Source organism: Eretmochelys imbricata, chromosome 5 (genome assembly GCF_965152235.1).
Source record: "Eretmochelys imbricata isolate rEreImb1 chromosome 5, rEreImb1.hap1, whole genome shotgun sequence".
Taxonomy (NCBI): Eukaryota; Metazoa; Chordata; order Testudines; family Cheloniidae; genus Eretmochelys; species Eretmochelys imbricata.
The window spans coordinates 28,925,143-28,937,929 of record NC_135576.1 but is presented as its reverse complement, the minus strand read 5'-3'; the positions used below and the strand labels follow the sequence as shown (position 1 = coordinate 28,937,929).

The following is a 12,787-nucleotide window of genomic DNA, read 5'->3' as shown; positions in this document are numbered from 1 at the left end:
GTTGTGCCTAGGGGCGCATAAAGTGAAAATCCAGCCCTGGATTTCCCCCTGGAGGCTGGCCAGGTGGAGGAGCCACCATCTAACTGAACCAGCGAACCAGACAGCTGGGGCTGGCTGAGTGCATGTTTGCCGCAAGGAACTCTTTCCTGGAAGCTTGCCACCCTCATTAAACCTTTCATGTTTCGCATTATTCTCCCTTGTCTAAATATGACTCTAAAAACAAGGCTATGGTAAAGCAAACATACTTGGAATGTGTAGGCAAGAAGGCTTTCACTCAGTCTGTAGTATTCTCTCTGATCGCCACTAAACACCTTTCTGCACTGTCCACCAAAACTCTTAGTATGAATCACTCTTCCCTTAGTCTCACCAGAAATGGCATCAAAGCTGCAAGAGAGAAAATACAAAAGATAGCTTAAAGCAGCAGAGTCGCTGAGAAGAATGCATGGTTGACAGGATCTTAAAACTACAAAAAGCTGTTGTAATTGAATAGCATTAAATCTGCATATAACAATCAGAAATGGACTTAGGGCCTGTGTAGTCAGCAAGTCAGTGCACAGCAAGCCAGGGAAGGAATCTACAGTGCACTAGCCGCCTGTGCGAACACTGCTCCCGTGCACTAAAAGTTCCATAGTGGACACAAATCAGATGTCAAGAATTATAACATTCATAAACCAGTCGGAGAACACTTCAATCTCTCTGGTCACGCAATCACAGACATGAAGGTCGCTATCTTAAAACAAAAAAACTTCAAATCCAGACTCCAGCGAGAAACTGCTGAATTGGAATTCATTTGCAAATTGGATACTATTAATTTAGGCTTAAATAGAGACTGGGAGTGGCTAAGTCATTATGCAAGGTAGCCTATTTCCTCTTGTTTTTTCCTACCCCCCCCCCCAGATGTTCTGGTTTAACTTGGATTTAAACTTGGAGAGTAGTCAGTTTGGACGAGCTATTACCAGCAGGAGAGTGAGTCTGTGTGTGTATGGGGGTGGGTTTTTGGAGGGGGGTGAGGGAGTGAGAGAACCTGGATTTGTGCAGGAAATGGCCTAACTTCATTATCATGCACATTGTGTAAAGAGTTGTCACTTTGGATGGGCTATCACCAGCAGGAGAGTGAATTTGTGTGGGGGGGTGGAGGGTGAGAAAACCTGGATTTGTGCTGGAAATGGCCTAACCTGACGATTACTTTAGATAAGCTAAAAGAAAAGGAGTCCTTGTGGCACCTTAGAGACTAACCAATTTATTTGAGCATGAGCTTTCGTGAGCTACAGCTCACTTCATCAGATGCATACCGTGGAAACTGCAGCAGACTTTATATATACACAGAGAATATGAAACAATACCTCCTCCCACCCCACTGTCCTGCTGGTAATAGCTTATCTAAAGTGAGCAACAGGTTAGGCCATTTCCAGCACCTGTTGCTCACTTTAGATAAGCTATTACCAGCAGGACAGTGGGGTGGGAGGAGGTATTGTTTCATATTCTCTGTGTATATATAAAGTCTGCTGCAGTTTCCACAGTATGCATCTGATGAAGTGAGCTATAGCTCACGAAAGCTCATGCTCAAATAAATTGGTTAGTCTCTAAGGTGCCACAAGTACTCCATTTCTTTTTGCGAATACAGACTAACATGGCTGTTACTCTGAAACCTGTCATAGTGAGCACTGACAGGTTTCAGAGTAACAGTCGTGTTAGTCTGTATTCGCAAAAATACAGTACTCCTAAAAAAAGTACTCCTTTTCTTATAGTGAGCACTGATGCACTAATGTTTGAAATGGGAGTATGCCAAAGTATACAATGGAATTTTTAGTGTGCTGTGTCCATATGGTGAGTTAGTGTGCAGCAAGATAATGCCCTGTTGATTTACACCCTGATTTGCCATGTGCTAACTCACCATGTAGACAAGCCATTACATAAGAAAATAGGACACTATATTATGGACTCCGAGGTGGGCATATGAGTGCCGCACATACATACTAGAGTATGGAAAGTAAAATGCCATGCTTAATTGTGTCAGCAATGAGTACATATTTCACACCTGCTAACTCCAATACATTTGTATCTATGGCAACTGCTTATGTTTAGCTATATCCGCAAAATGCCCAATCCATTACCAAAACTCCTCTTTATTACATCTGACCTAAGATCATTCTCAAGGTAATAGGGCTACATTAAACAAGTTTAAGATAATCATTTTGTTATGCTAATACTTCTGTATGTGTATCTGAGGTCATTAAAGGCCAGATTCATAGTTATACTCTGGCTGCTTTAAGATGCCTCTGTGATGCAGGACAGCTATAAACCCAGTTAAAACAGGTTCCTAGCTATTTTGTATTAGTGGAGATAGATCGGGGTAGGCAACCTATGGCACGCGTGCCAAAGGCAGCACGCGAATTGATTGTCGGTGGCACTCACACTGCCCGGGTCCTGGCCACCGGTCCAGTCAGCTCTGCATTTTAATTTAATTTTAAATGAAGCTTCTTAAACATTTTAAAAACCTTGTTTACTTTACATACAACAATAGTTTAGTTATGTATTATAGACTTATAGAAAGAGACCATCTAAAAACATTAAAATGTATTACTGGCACGCAAAACCTTCAATTAGAGTGAATAAATGGAGACTCGGCACACCACTTCTGAAAGTTTGCCGACCCCTGAGCTAGATCATAACAGCCAGAACACAGCAGCCAGATCATAGCAGTGAATCTTGTCCAAAAATTATACCTATATTGCAATCTTAGGCCTGATTCTCTACCACCATGCACCTTGTTTAATCATCACACTTGTACAAAGTCATTGTAAAATGCTACCATTTTGATTTGGGTGCATTTTATATACACAGTACACAGGTGTCAATGACTACTCAAAGTGTAAGTCAGGGAAGAACTAGGCTCTTTTAGTATAAAGTTTCAGCTCATAGGGACAAATTCTGAAATCATATCTCTGTTTGCAACTCTCTTTGAAGTCAATGGAACTTATATGTGTGTATTTGAGGAGAAAATTTCACACCCATAATGAAAACATATGGCAGAGCTAGGAAGTCCTTCAATCATCTGTTTAATCTATCTACATTGGCAGACTAGAGTGAGAAAGAGGTTGTCATGTGCTATACACTGTACATGTGCATTGCTGCCTTCTGTTAGGTGGAATGCCTGATCATAAACAATTGTTAAAGATTGTGTTGCACTTTAATGAATGCTCTCTAGAGAGACTATAAGCCCTAATTCTACTCTTGCTAAAGGAGACTTTTCTTTAATGCAGCTGTTTGTACAACACCTAGCACAATGGGGTCCTGGTCCATGACTGTGTCTCCTAGGCACTATGGTTAACACAAATAATAAAATAGTAAAAATAATAGTCTTGAGATCTGGAGCTGAAGGTCCCTCTGCTGCATGTGAGCAGGTTAACTGGAGGCCAAGATGTTTATCTCTATTTAGTCACAGATTTGTTGTGAAATGCTACAAAAATACAACGTAAACTAGCACAGATATTGATGTAACACGTAAGATGAAATCTGCAGAGAAGCTTACCCAGCTCCTGTAAGTTCTGCATTAGGAGGCATTTTATCAATGTCACAAGCTGGTCTGCTCTCTTCACACTGATCCTCATCAGCACCGTCTTCCTCACAATCGTGGTCTCCATTGCACACCAGAGATTTGCTAATGCATTGACCTAAAACCAAAACAAACAAACAAAAAAATCTCAGGGAAAGGAGGAAACACGTTTGTTCACCTGGATACACAGAATATAAAATTCAAGCATGTTAATTAGCCGATTCTCATCACACATTCTCATTTTGTGTAGTTCTAATTAAAAACAAGCTTTAATAAAAATTACGTAAACTCAAGAAAAAACTTGGACTCGGGGGCCTGCCTCTGTGACCGATATATCACTGGAAGATCAGGGTTCAAATTCTGGTTTTGGCCATCCTACAATAGCGAAGACTATGTCTCTAAAAAGTGACACTTGAATTGAACTGAGGGCATTGCAGTGCATGTTTTAAACATATAGCGAGGGTTGCTGGAGCTTATATACTAGAATTCAGCCTTTAATTACATGATCATATATTGGGCCTGATTCTTCCATGGTTTAGACCAGTTTTACTCCATTGTAACTCCCCTGATGGCAGTTGAGTTACTCCTGATTTACACTGGTCTAAGGGAGGGGAGAATTTGGCACCTCATTTCCACACAACCCCTAACTCATTCAGTGTGCTGATCAGCCAGTGGGCAGTGGTTGTGAACTATGCAAATATAACACAGAAAATCCATCATTCAATTTATTCTGGTGTAACTAAGAGCAAAAGTGGGCCCTCGTGCGTAGGCTGAACAGTGTACAGCAGGCATATAGGAGTGCTGGTGTCATAATAGTATGTGATCATGTAAAATAATATAGTGGGGCAGGGGAGACGTGTGGTGGGGGGCCCGAAGGGTCACATGCCCCTCCCCAATCGCCTGGGGTGGGGCAAGGACCCAGGAGTCAGAGCTTGAGTGTGGAATGTGATGAGTACTGTGCTACTAATGCCTTCTGCCCTTGGTGCCTTGTTTATAAACAGAGGCAGGGTGATTAAGATAACAAAAGGCTTGTCATTAAATTAAATTAAGGATCATTAGATGATCCTGAAACCATTCCCAGGCACTCCAGTTAAAAGACAGGAAACAAAGGGTAGGAATAAATGGCCCATTTTCAGAATGGAGAGAAGTAAATAGAGCTGTCCCCAGGGGTCTGTACTGGTCTGGGATCAGTGTTGTTCAACATATTCATAAATGATCAGCAAAAGGGAGTAAACAGTGAGGTAGCCAAAGTTTGCAGATGATACAAAATTACTCAAGATAGTTAAGTCAAAAACAGACTGCAAAGAGTTACAAAGGGATCTCACAAAATTGGTTGACTTGGCAATAGGGTTGCCAACTTTTTAATCACACAAAACCTGAACACTCTAGCCCTGCCCCTTCCCCGAGGCCCTGCCCCTCCCTTGGTGGTTCTCGCTCCCCCATCCTCACTCACTTTGACTGGGCTGGGGCAGGGGACTGGGGTGTGTGAGGGCTCTAACTGGGGATATGGGCTCTGAGGTGGGGCCAGAAATGAGGGGTTTGGGGTGAGGGAAGGGGCTCTGGGCTGGGGCAGGGGGTTGGGAGTGTTTGGGGGTGAGGGCTCTGTCTGGGGGTGCAGGCTCTGGCATGGGACCGGGGATGAGGGGTTTGGCGTGCATAAGGGGGCTCCAGATTTGGGGGGGCTGAGGGCTGGGGCAGGGGGTTAGGGCTCAGGGTTGGGGCGCGGGCTTACCTCCGACGGCTCCCGGTCAGTGGAATAGTAGGGGGGCTAAGGCAGGCTACCTGCATGTCCTGACTCCATGCTACACCACGGGAGCAGCCAGCAGGTCCAGGTCCTAGGCAGAGGCGTAGGGCAGGTGTCTCTGCATGCTGCTCTTGCTCACAGGCACTGCCTCTGCCACTCCCATTGGCCACAGTTCCTGGCCAGTGGGAGTGCAGAGCCGGTGCTCGGGGCAAGGATAGCACACGGAGCCCTGTGGCTCCCCCGCCTAGGAATCGGACCTGCTGGCCGCTTCCGGGGTGCAGAGCGGAGCCAGGACAGGTAGGGACTAGCCTGCCTTAGCTCCGCAGCACTTTTAATGGCCCGGTTGGTGGTGCTGAACAGAGCCACCAGGGTCCCTTTTCGACCGAGTGTTCCAGTCAAAAACCGGACACTTGGTCACCCTACTTGGCAAAAAAATGGCAGATGAAATTCAGTGTTAAATACAAAGTAATGCACATGGCAAAATATAATCCCAACTATACATACAAAATGATGGTGCCTAAATTAGCTGTTACCCATCAAGAAAGAGATCCTGGACTCATTTTCAGTACTCTGGAAGCACTATGTTTCTGGAGTACTGCAAATGTATAAGAATCCTTCCCACTGTGCCTGTATCATCCTGAACTCATTCTCCAGCTTCAGAAGACTTAAAAATTATCTCCAGCCATCAATGGGACAGACGCAACTGAATAATGCAGCTGTCCTTAACGTGCAGGTCACGTGGCGGGGGGGGCGGGGGGGCATGTGCCTTTAGCTGGTGCTCCCCTTTGTGTCCCTCCAACGTGTCAGTGGGGTAAGGCATATATGCACAGAGGGACCACAGCAAGGCTATATAGTGGGTTAATAAGGCTGTGTCTGATCTTTGGCCTTTGAATTTCTTTCCAGTAAACACTGGACCTTTCATCCTTTGATTTTATTTAACTCATGATACTGTGATTGTCTGATAAACAGGAAGTACCTTTACATAATCATCTTCATAACTTTAAGTATTAGAAAGTTATGAAAAATAAAGTAAAATAAAGTACCTGAAAAGCACCTGAATCTGTCACCACAGCCCTCCTCTGTTGGGCATCCTCTCGTAGGAACACATTGTCGTGTTTCAAAGGCACTCCCAACACATGGGTTTCCCCCATACTGGCCGTAAACTGCTATTGTCCGTCTGCGAATCTGAATGCAAATCAATAGAAACCTTTAGAAAGTGTAAACCTAAAGCAGAAATATTAGACTGTTTTCATGACAGCACAACAAATCCTTTGCTGTAATTAATTGAAATGTTTATTTTCGTTTCCTGGAAACAAAGACACTGCTCCTCATGTTACTACAAAATAACAACATATAATACAAAATGGTTTAACAGAAAGGACTCTACTCTTTTTAGCCCTAGTAGACTAAAAAACCCAATTGCTCTGTTCTAAAATCTAGGTGCCAACTGCAACTAGTACAAGCCAGTTGAAAATACTGTACTCTTTTTTCATTTTATGAACATTTTGAATGGTGTCACTCACTCTTGGACCTGACCCGCCAGAACTAAAATAAAACAGCCATCAAGTAGTGCACAGGAACGTGACAAAAACTAAAGTTAGATAAACTGGGGAGTTTTTGCATCTCAAAAGAAATTCAGGTTCATGTCAAGTCTTGAGAGAAAGTGCACACTGGCCCTTTTTTAATCTGAACCCATCCATCCACCTATCCCTAATTAATGACTTATCAAAGGAAGCAATAAGGAATCTAAAAATCAAAAATATCTCTCACCTGAGTGAAAGTGCCAACATAGAAAACTTTCAGTTTGTTTCTACTGATTCCTGTTAGGAATGGAATGGAGCAATTGGATCATCCAATAAAAACTGACAGACAATAGGAATCAATAGATATCAAAGCTGAAGAATTATAAGATTTTACTGGAATTTCCACGAGGACATTTTTTGTAACTATCACCAAAATAAAAACGACTGGGACAGTTATGCTTATGATGATTATCCTCCTTCCTAACATCAATGTCCTTTCCTTCTGCACGGTCAGCTCTTAGAATATTGCATCCTTGCAGACACAAATCATATGCTTTAGGCTTTTGATCCTCTTACAGATATAATGCTACCATAATTATTATAAAAATGCATGTTAAGGAAAGCAAAAGGAAAAAGGCATTAATAGCATTATACCTGAGTTTTAGTGCAGCCATCACATTCAGACCAAGGGCCATAAGGATTCCAGTGGCAACTGACTGGAGAGGAAGGACTGTCTCAATATGATTTTTTGCATTATTAAAAAAACAGAAAAAAGTTATAAGGAATTGCAGTGTCTCCATTCATAAGTATTAGAGCCAAGTTTTCAGACACAGCTAAATGAATGTTGATTAAAAAATGGGGCCTGATTGTGCTCCTACTGAAACCAATGGGATTCACTCATCCTGCCACAGAAGAATAAAACTGACTCCCAATCCTTCTGTCTAACCACTAGACAGACATGAGAAACTATCCCACACGCTCAGTCCTGAATGCTCGCATAGGCCATATCAAAACTATACACTGGGATCCAGATTGTGTCATAACAGCACAGCCCTGTGTGTCCTGTGGGAAGTGCAGAGGCCAGATTGAAGTGGGAGCTCCCTGTGGAATTCTCCGGCTCAGCCAGAATTCCCAGGAAGTGCTCCCAGTGGAGCTTCCCAGCTCTTCCAGTGTGTTCAGAAGGGAGGGAGGCAGTGGCCCGCTTCCCATCGCACTTTCCCCCCTGCCACTGGAGAGGTTGGTGGCACTGGCAGTGCTGATGGGAAAGTGGCTCCACTCTCACAGGGGCACAAGCTGAGAGATTCCTTTAACCCTCTCCCCATGTTGTGGGCCAGCCATGTCTATGTAAGCACATTTATATATACATATATTAAACAATTCATAGTCAGTCTTTAGCATACCCAATTCCAAATAAATACTCACCTGGAAAAAACTGGAAAGAAACCTGTAACTTCTACCAGAAGGAAAAACTCAAATACCTGAACAAGGAGGGAAAACATTCATTAATTTTCTGTTTAGTCTGCTTTTTCTTTTGCATGCGTTTTGCCAACTTTGGGACCTGGTCAGCAGCCCTTACTCCACCCAAACTCCAATGCAAATAAATAATAATGGCACTACTAACAATGATGTGAAATCTGAACACTCAGCGGATTAGCCACCCAAACCACATTTTCTTGTTTGTCTACTTTATTGCAGTTTTATCCCATTACGTTTCTCGGCCATGCATCTTCCTTTTGAAATTAATATTTCATCTTATTCATTTCACTGGTAGAAGTTAGCTAAGTGATTGTTTTACCTTCATGTTAGGAGAAACGCTGAGATATCCAGCAACTACCAGGGAAGAAATGTACCTCCTCAGGGACTAGAGGGCAAGTCAGCAGCAGGAGGAGTCAGTCTGTCTGTCTGTCTGTCTGTCTCTCTCTTCTGGAGTCTGACTCTGCCTTGCTGTTTTGCTTTTCTTTTACAGAAAGACTGAGTAATACAGAGGAATGTTAATCTTAACCCATTTAATCACCTCCTGGGACACAAACAGCCTGTTCTTGTAGCTGCTCAATGTCTTAAAGACAGAATAATATACATATAAATCAAGGCTTGGCTATGCTAACTAACTAGGGCTGGCACAAAACTATGGGAAGGACTCCCTGAAAGAAAACTTAATTTCCCTCCCTTTTTTCTGTGATGCAATGTCTTTCACTTTTCAGAGACCACGAGCCAGCTCTGACCTCAGTTACACACACTCAGAGTCACTTCATCCTCTTCAGTGGATGGAGTTACTCTGGTTTACACTTGTACAACTGAGATTAGATTCTGGCCACAAATCCTTAGTACACACCTTTGCAGTTGTGATGTACAGTAGCAAGTCTAATCTCCACACATCAGTTTCTATCATGAAAAATCAGGACAGGGGCCAAGTATTCAAAGCCTGGATGCAAGTTTTGGTCTTAATCTTTCAATTGCCCCTGTAGCCACACAGAGCCTCATTGATTTCAATGGAGGTCCATGCAGGGGTTTGTCTGTGTGGAGGCAGTTGCAGGATTGGGGCCTTTGTCTATGGGATACTCTCACTTTCTCAAAATTTTACTCCTTCCCCTACATTCCTTCTCGCTTTCTCCCTAAATTCTTCTCTTCCACGATGCTCTATCCCTTCTTCAAGAATTGCCCCCCAATCCAGAAACACCATTAAGATGTTGCAGCCAGGGAAATTTCCATTAATTTGCGCCAAAAATAGGGAAAGTCCTTATGATAGGGTGAAGATATTCTTCCTCCCAGGAAATTCTTTGGATGATACACACCATTCTGTACAATCTGGTGTAATCCAAAGGTAAAAAAAAAAAAAAACAACTCTTCAGAAGTATTATTCTGAAGCAGGAAGGTAATAAACACTCTATGCCGGAGTGAGAATCCTTGCTGTGATGTAGTAACTTCTGCATTGCACTAGGTGGAGGCTGTGTGCAGATTCATAGGTTCAGAGAGTTTGTCAGAAGGAACCTTAGATATCTACCCTGACATTCTGTATAACACAGACCATTAATTTTCACCCACTTACCCCTGCATGGAGCTCTACAACTTGTGTTTGACTAAAACATAACTTGTGTTTAGCTGAAGCATATCTTCTAAGAAGGCATCTAGTCTTGATGTAAAGATATGAAGAAGAGCTGAAGAATCCACTACTTCCCATGGTAGAATCCACTACTTCCCATGTTCCAATGGTTAATCACTCTCAGTGTTAAAAATGTGTGCCTTATTTCTAATTTGAATTTGTCTGGTTTCAGTGACCAGCCATTGGTTCTTGTTATGCCTTTCTCCTCAGATTCACAAGCCCTTTACTACCCAGTATCTTCTCCCTATGAAGGTTCTTATACACTATAATCAAATCACCTCTCAGCCTTCTTTACAATAAACTAAACAGACTGAACTCGGATTGACAAACTAAATAGATTGAGCTCTCTTATTATGAGGCATTTTCTCCAGCTCTTTTCTGCGGTCTCTATTTTTTCAGCACCATTTTTGAAATGAGGACACCAGAACTATACACAGTATTTCAGTATCAGCCTAACCAATGCCACATATGAAGGTAAAATCACCTCCCTACTTCTACTCATCTGTTTATGACAGGTTTCAGAGTAGCAGCAATGTTAGTCTGTATCCGCAAAAAGAAAAGGAGTACTTGTGGCACCTTAGAGACTAACAAATTTATTTGAGTATAAGCTTTATGCATCTCAGGAGTTCATTAGCCCTTTTTGCCACATCATTGCACAGAACTGAATGTCAGCTATGACCCCTAAATCCTTTTCACTGTCACTGCTTTCCAGGATACAGTCCCCAATTCTGTCAGTATGGCCTGCATTCCTTTTGCCTAGATGTGGATTCCTAGATTAATTATTCCTTGCTCCTAGATCTGGGGTCATGTTTCTCTGTTTAACTCAGGGATGATGATGACCAGTTTGCTAAAATAAAGCCATTCCAGAGTCAATTTAGCTGTACCATGAGCCTGCTAGAGACTCTTCAGGCTCTGTAATGTGAACCCTTTTGATAACATGCTCTATACTGTTTGAAGATATCTTGTACTTGTTTTTTTATTATTTTATTTGTCTTAGCCCATATCCAGGACCTGGGGTCCTTATTCAATCTGTACTCATTGCTTACATAAGCAACCCCCCCCCCCCAGCTCCTTCCTCCCCACACCATCTCACAGTGAAGTCAGTGTTCTCTGTAGTCTAGACACTTTCTTTCCTTGAAACTAATTGATAGGATGGAAGAATATTGCAAAGTCATAGTTTGTCCCACCAACATTGTGATGTTGCATTCCATATGCTTATGAAAATATGCTTGGAATGTGAATATAATGTAACTAGAATATGTTTTATGCAAAAGGTTTCTTGTGAGATATCATTACATAGCTTATAATTTACTGAGTCTGTTCATTCTATTTGTAGGTATGTATTATGCTTGTATTTAAAATTAGAAATATGAAGTTAACTCTGAAGTTCTATTGTAACTATGCAAAGTGTGGGCCATTAATGGTGGTTTAGAATTTTGATGGCACCCATTGACTAGGACAATTGGCTGTAGATGGTTTATTTACCTGCAAGCGTTCTTCTATGATGAGATTACTGGTTCTGTGGATGAAGGGAAAGCAGTGGATGTATTGTTTCTTGACTTTAGCAAAGCTTTTGACACGGTCTCCCACAGTATTCTTGTCAGCAAGTTAAAGAAGTATGGGCTGGATGAATGCACTATAAGTTGGCTAGATTGTCGGGCTCAACGGGTAGTGATCAATGGCTCCATGTCTAGTTGGCAGCCGGTGTCAAGTGGAGTGCCCCAGGGGTCGGTCCTGGGGCCGGTTTTGTTCAATATCTTCATAAATGATCTGGAGGATGGTGTGGATTGCACTCTCAGCAAATTTGCGGATGATACTAAACTGGGAGGAGTGGTAGATACACTGGAGGGCAGGGATAGGATACAGAGGGACCTAGACAAATTGGAGGATTGGGCCAAAAGAAATCTGATGAGGTTCAATAAAGATAAGTGCAGAGTTCTGCACTTAGAACGGAAGGACCCAATGCACAGCTACAGACTAGGGACTGAATGGCTAGGCAGCAGTTCTGCGGAAAAGGACCTAGGGGTGACAGTGGACAAGAAGCTGGATATGAGTCAGCAGTGTGCCCTTGTTGCCAAGAAGGCCAATGGCATTTTGGGATGTATAAGTAGGGGCATAGCGAGCAGATCGAGGGACGTGATCATCCCCCTCTATTTGACATTGGTGAGGCCTCATCTGGAGTACTGTGTCCAGTTTTGGGCCCCACACTACAAGAAGGATGTGGAGAAATTGGAGAGAGTCCAGCGAAGGGCAACAAAAATTATTAGGGGTCTGGAATACATGACTTATGAGGAGAGGCTGAGGGAACTGGGATTGTTTAGTCTGCAGAAGAAAAGAATGAGGGGGGATTTGATAGCTGCTTTCAGCTACCTGAGAGGTGGTTCCAGAGAGGATGGTTCTAGACTATTCTCAGTGGTGGAAGAGGACAGGACAAGGAGTAATGGTCTCAGGTTGCAGTGTGGGAGGTTTAGGTTGGATATTAGGAAAAACTTTTTCACTAGGAGGGTGGTGAAACACTGGAATGCGTTATCTAGGGAGGTGGTAGAATCTCCTTCCTTAGAAGTTTTTAAGGTCAGGCTTGACAAAGCGCTGGCTGGGATGATTTAATTGGGGATTGGTCCTGCTTTGAGCAGGGGGTTGGACTAGATGACCTCCTGAGGTCCCTTCCAACCCTGATATTCTATGATTCTATGATTCTATGATCCTTGTGGATATGGTGGCCAGCCTGTGGGTAATGAAGAATGAGGTTTTACAGGACATGTGACCATGTCACCTGGTACTGGAATCCATCTTAAACTTGGGGCTCTTCCATTTACCAGGAAGGGTGGGGATCCAGAGAGACAAAAGATTCCCACCTTCTGCCA

General features: G+C 42.9%; 1 protein-coding gene across 1 annotated transcript in view; it reads right to left on the bottom strand.

The window, feature by feature from the left end:
* Positions 1-10,001, bottom strand: part of C7 (complement C7) — a 38,149-nt gene extending 28,148 nt beyond the window's left edge. Inside the window, exons 1-6 of the mRNA XM_077817188.1 lie at positions 9,870-10,001; positions 8,246-8,301; positions 7,478-7,553; positions 6,344-6,485; positions 3,533-3,674; positions 246-384 (exon numbers count right to left, since the gene is read on the bottom strand). Of these exons, the coding sequence (XP_077673314.1) occupies positions 246-384; positions 3,533-3,674; positions 6,344-6,485; positions 7,478-7,553; positions 8,246-8,301; positions 9,870-10,001 (687 nt within the window). The remainder of the gene's footprint in view (positions 1-245; positions 385-3,532; positions 3,675-6,343; positions 6,486-7,477; positions 7,554-8,245; positions 8,302-9,869) is intronic.
* Between the last annotated feature and the right edge of the window lie 2,786 nt (positions 10,002-12,787).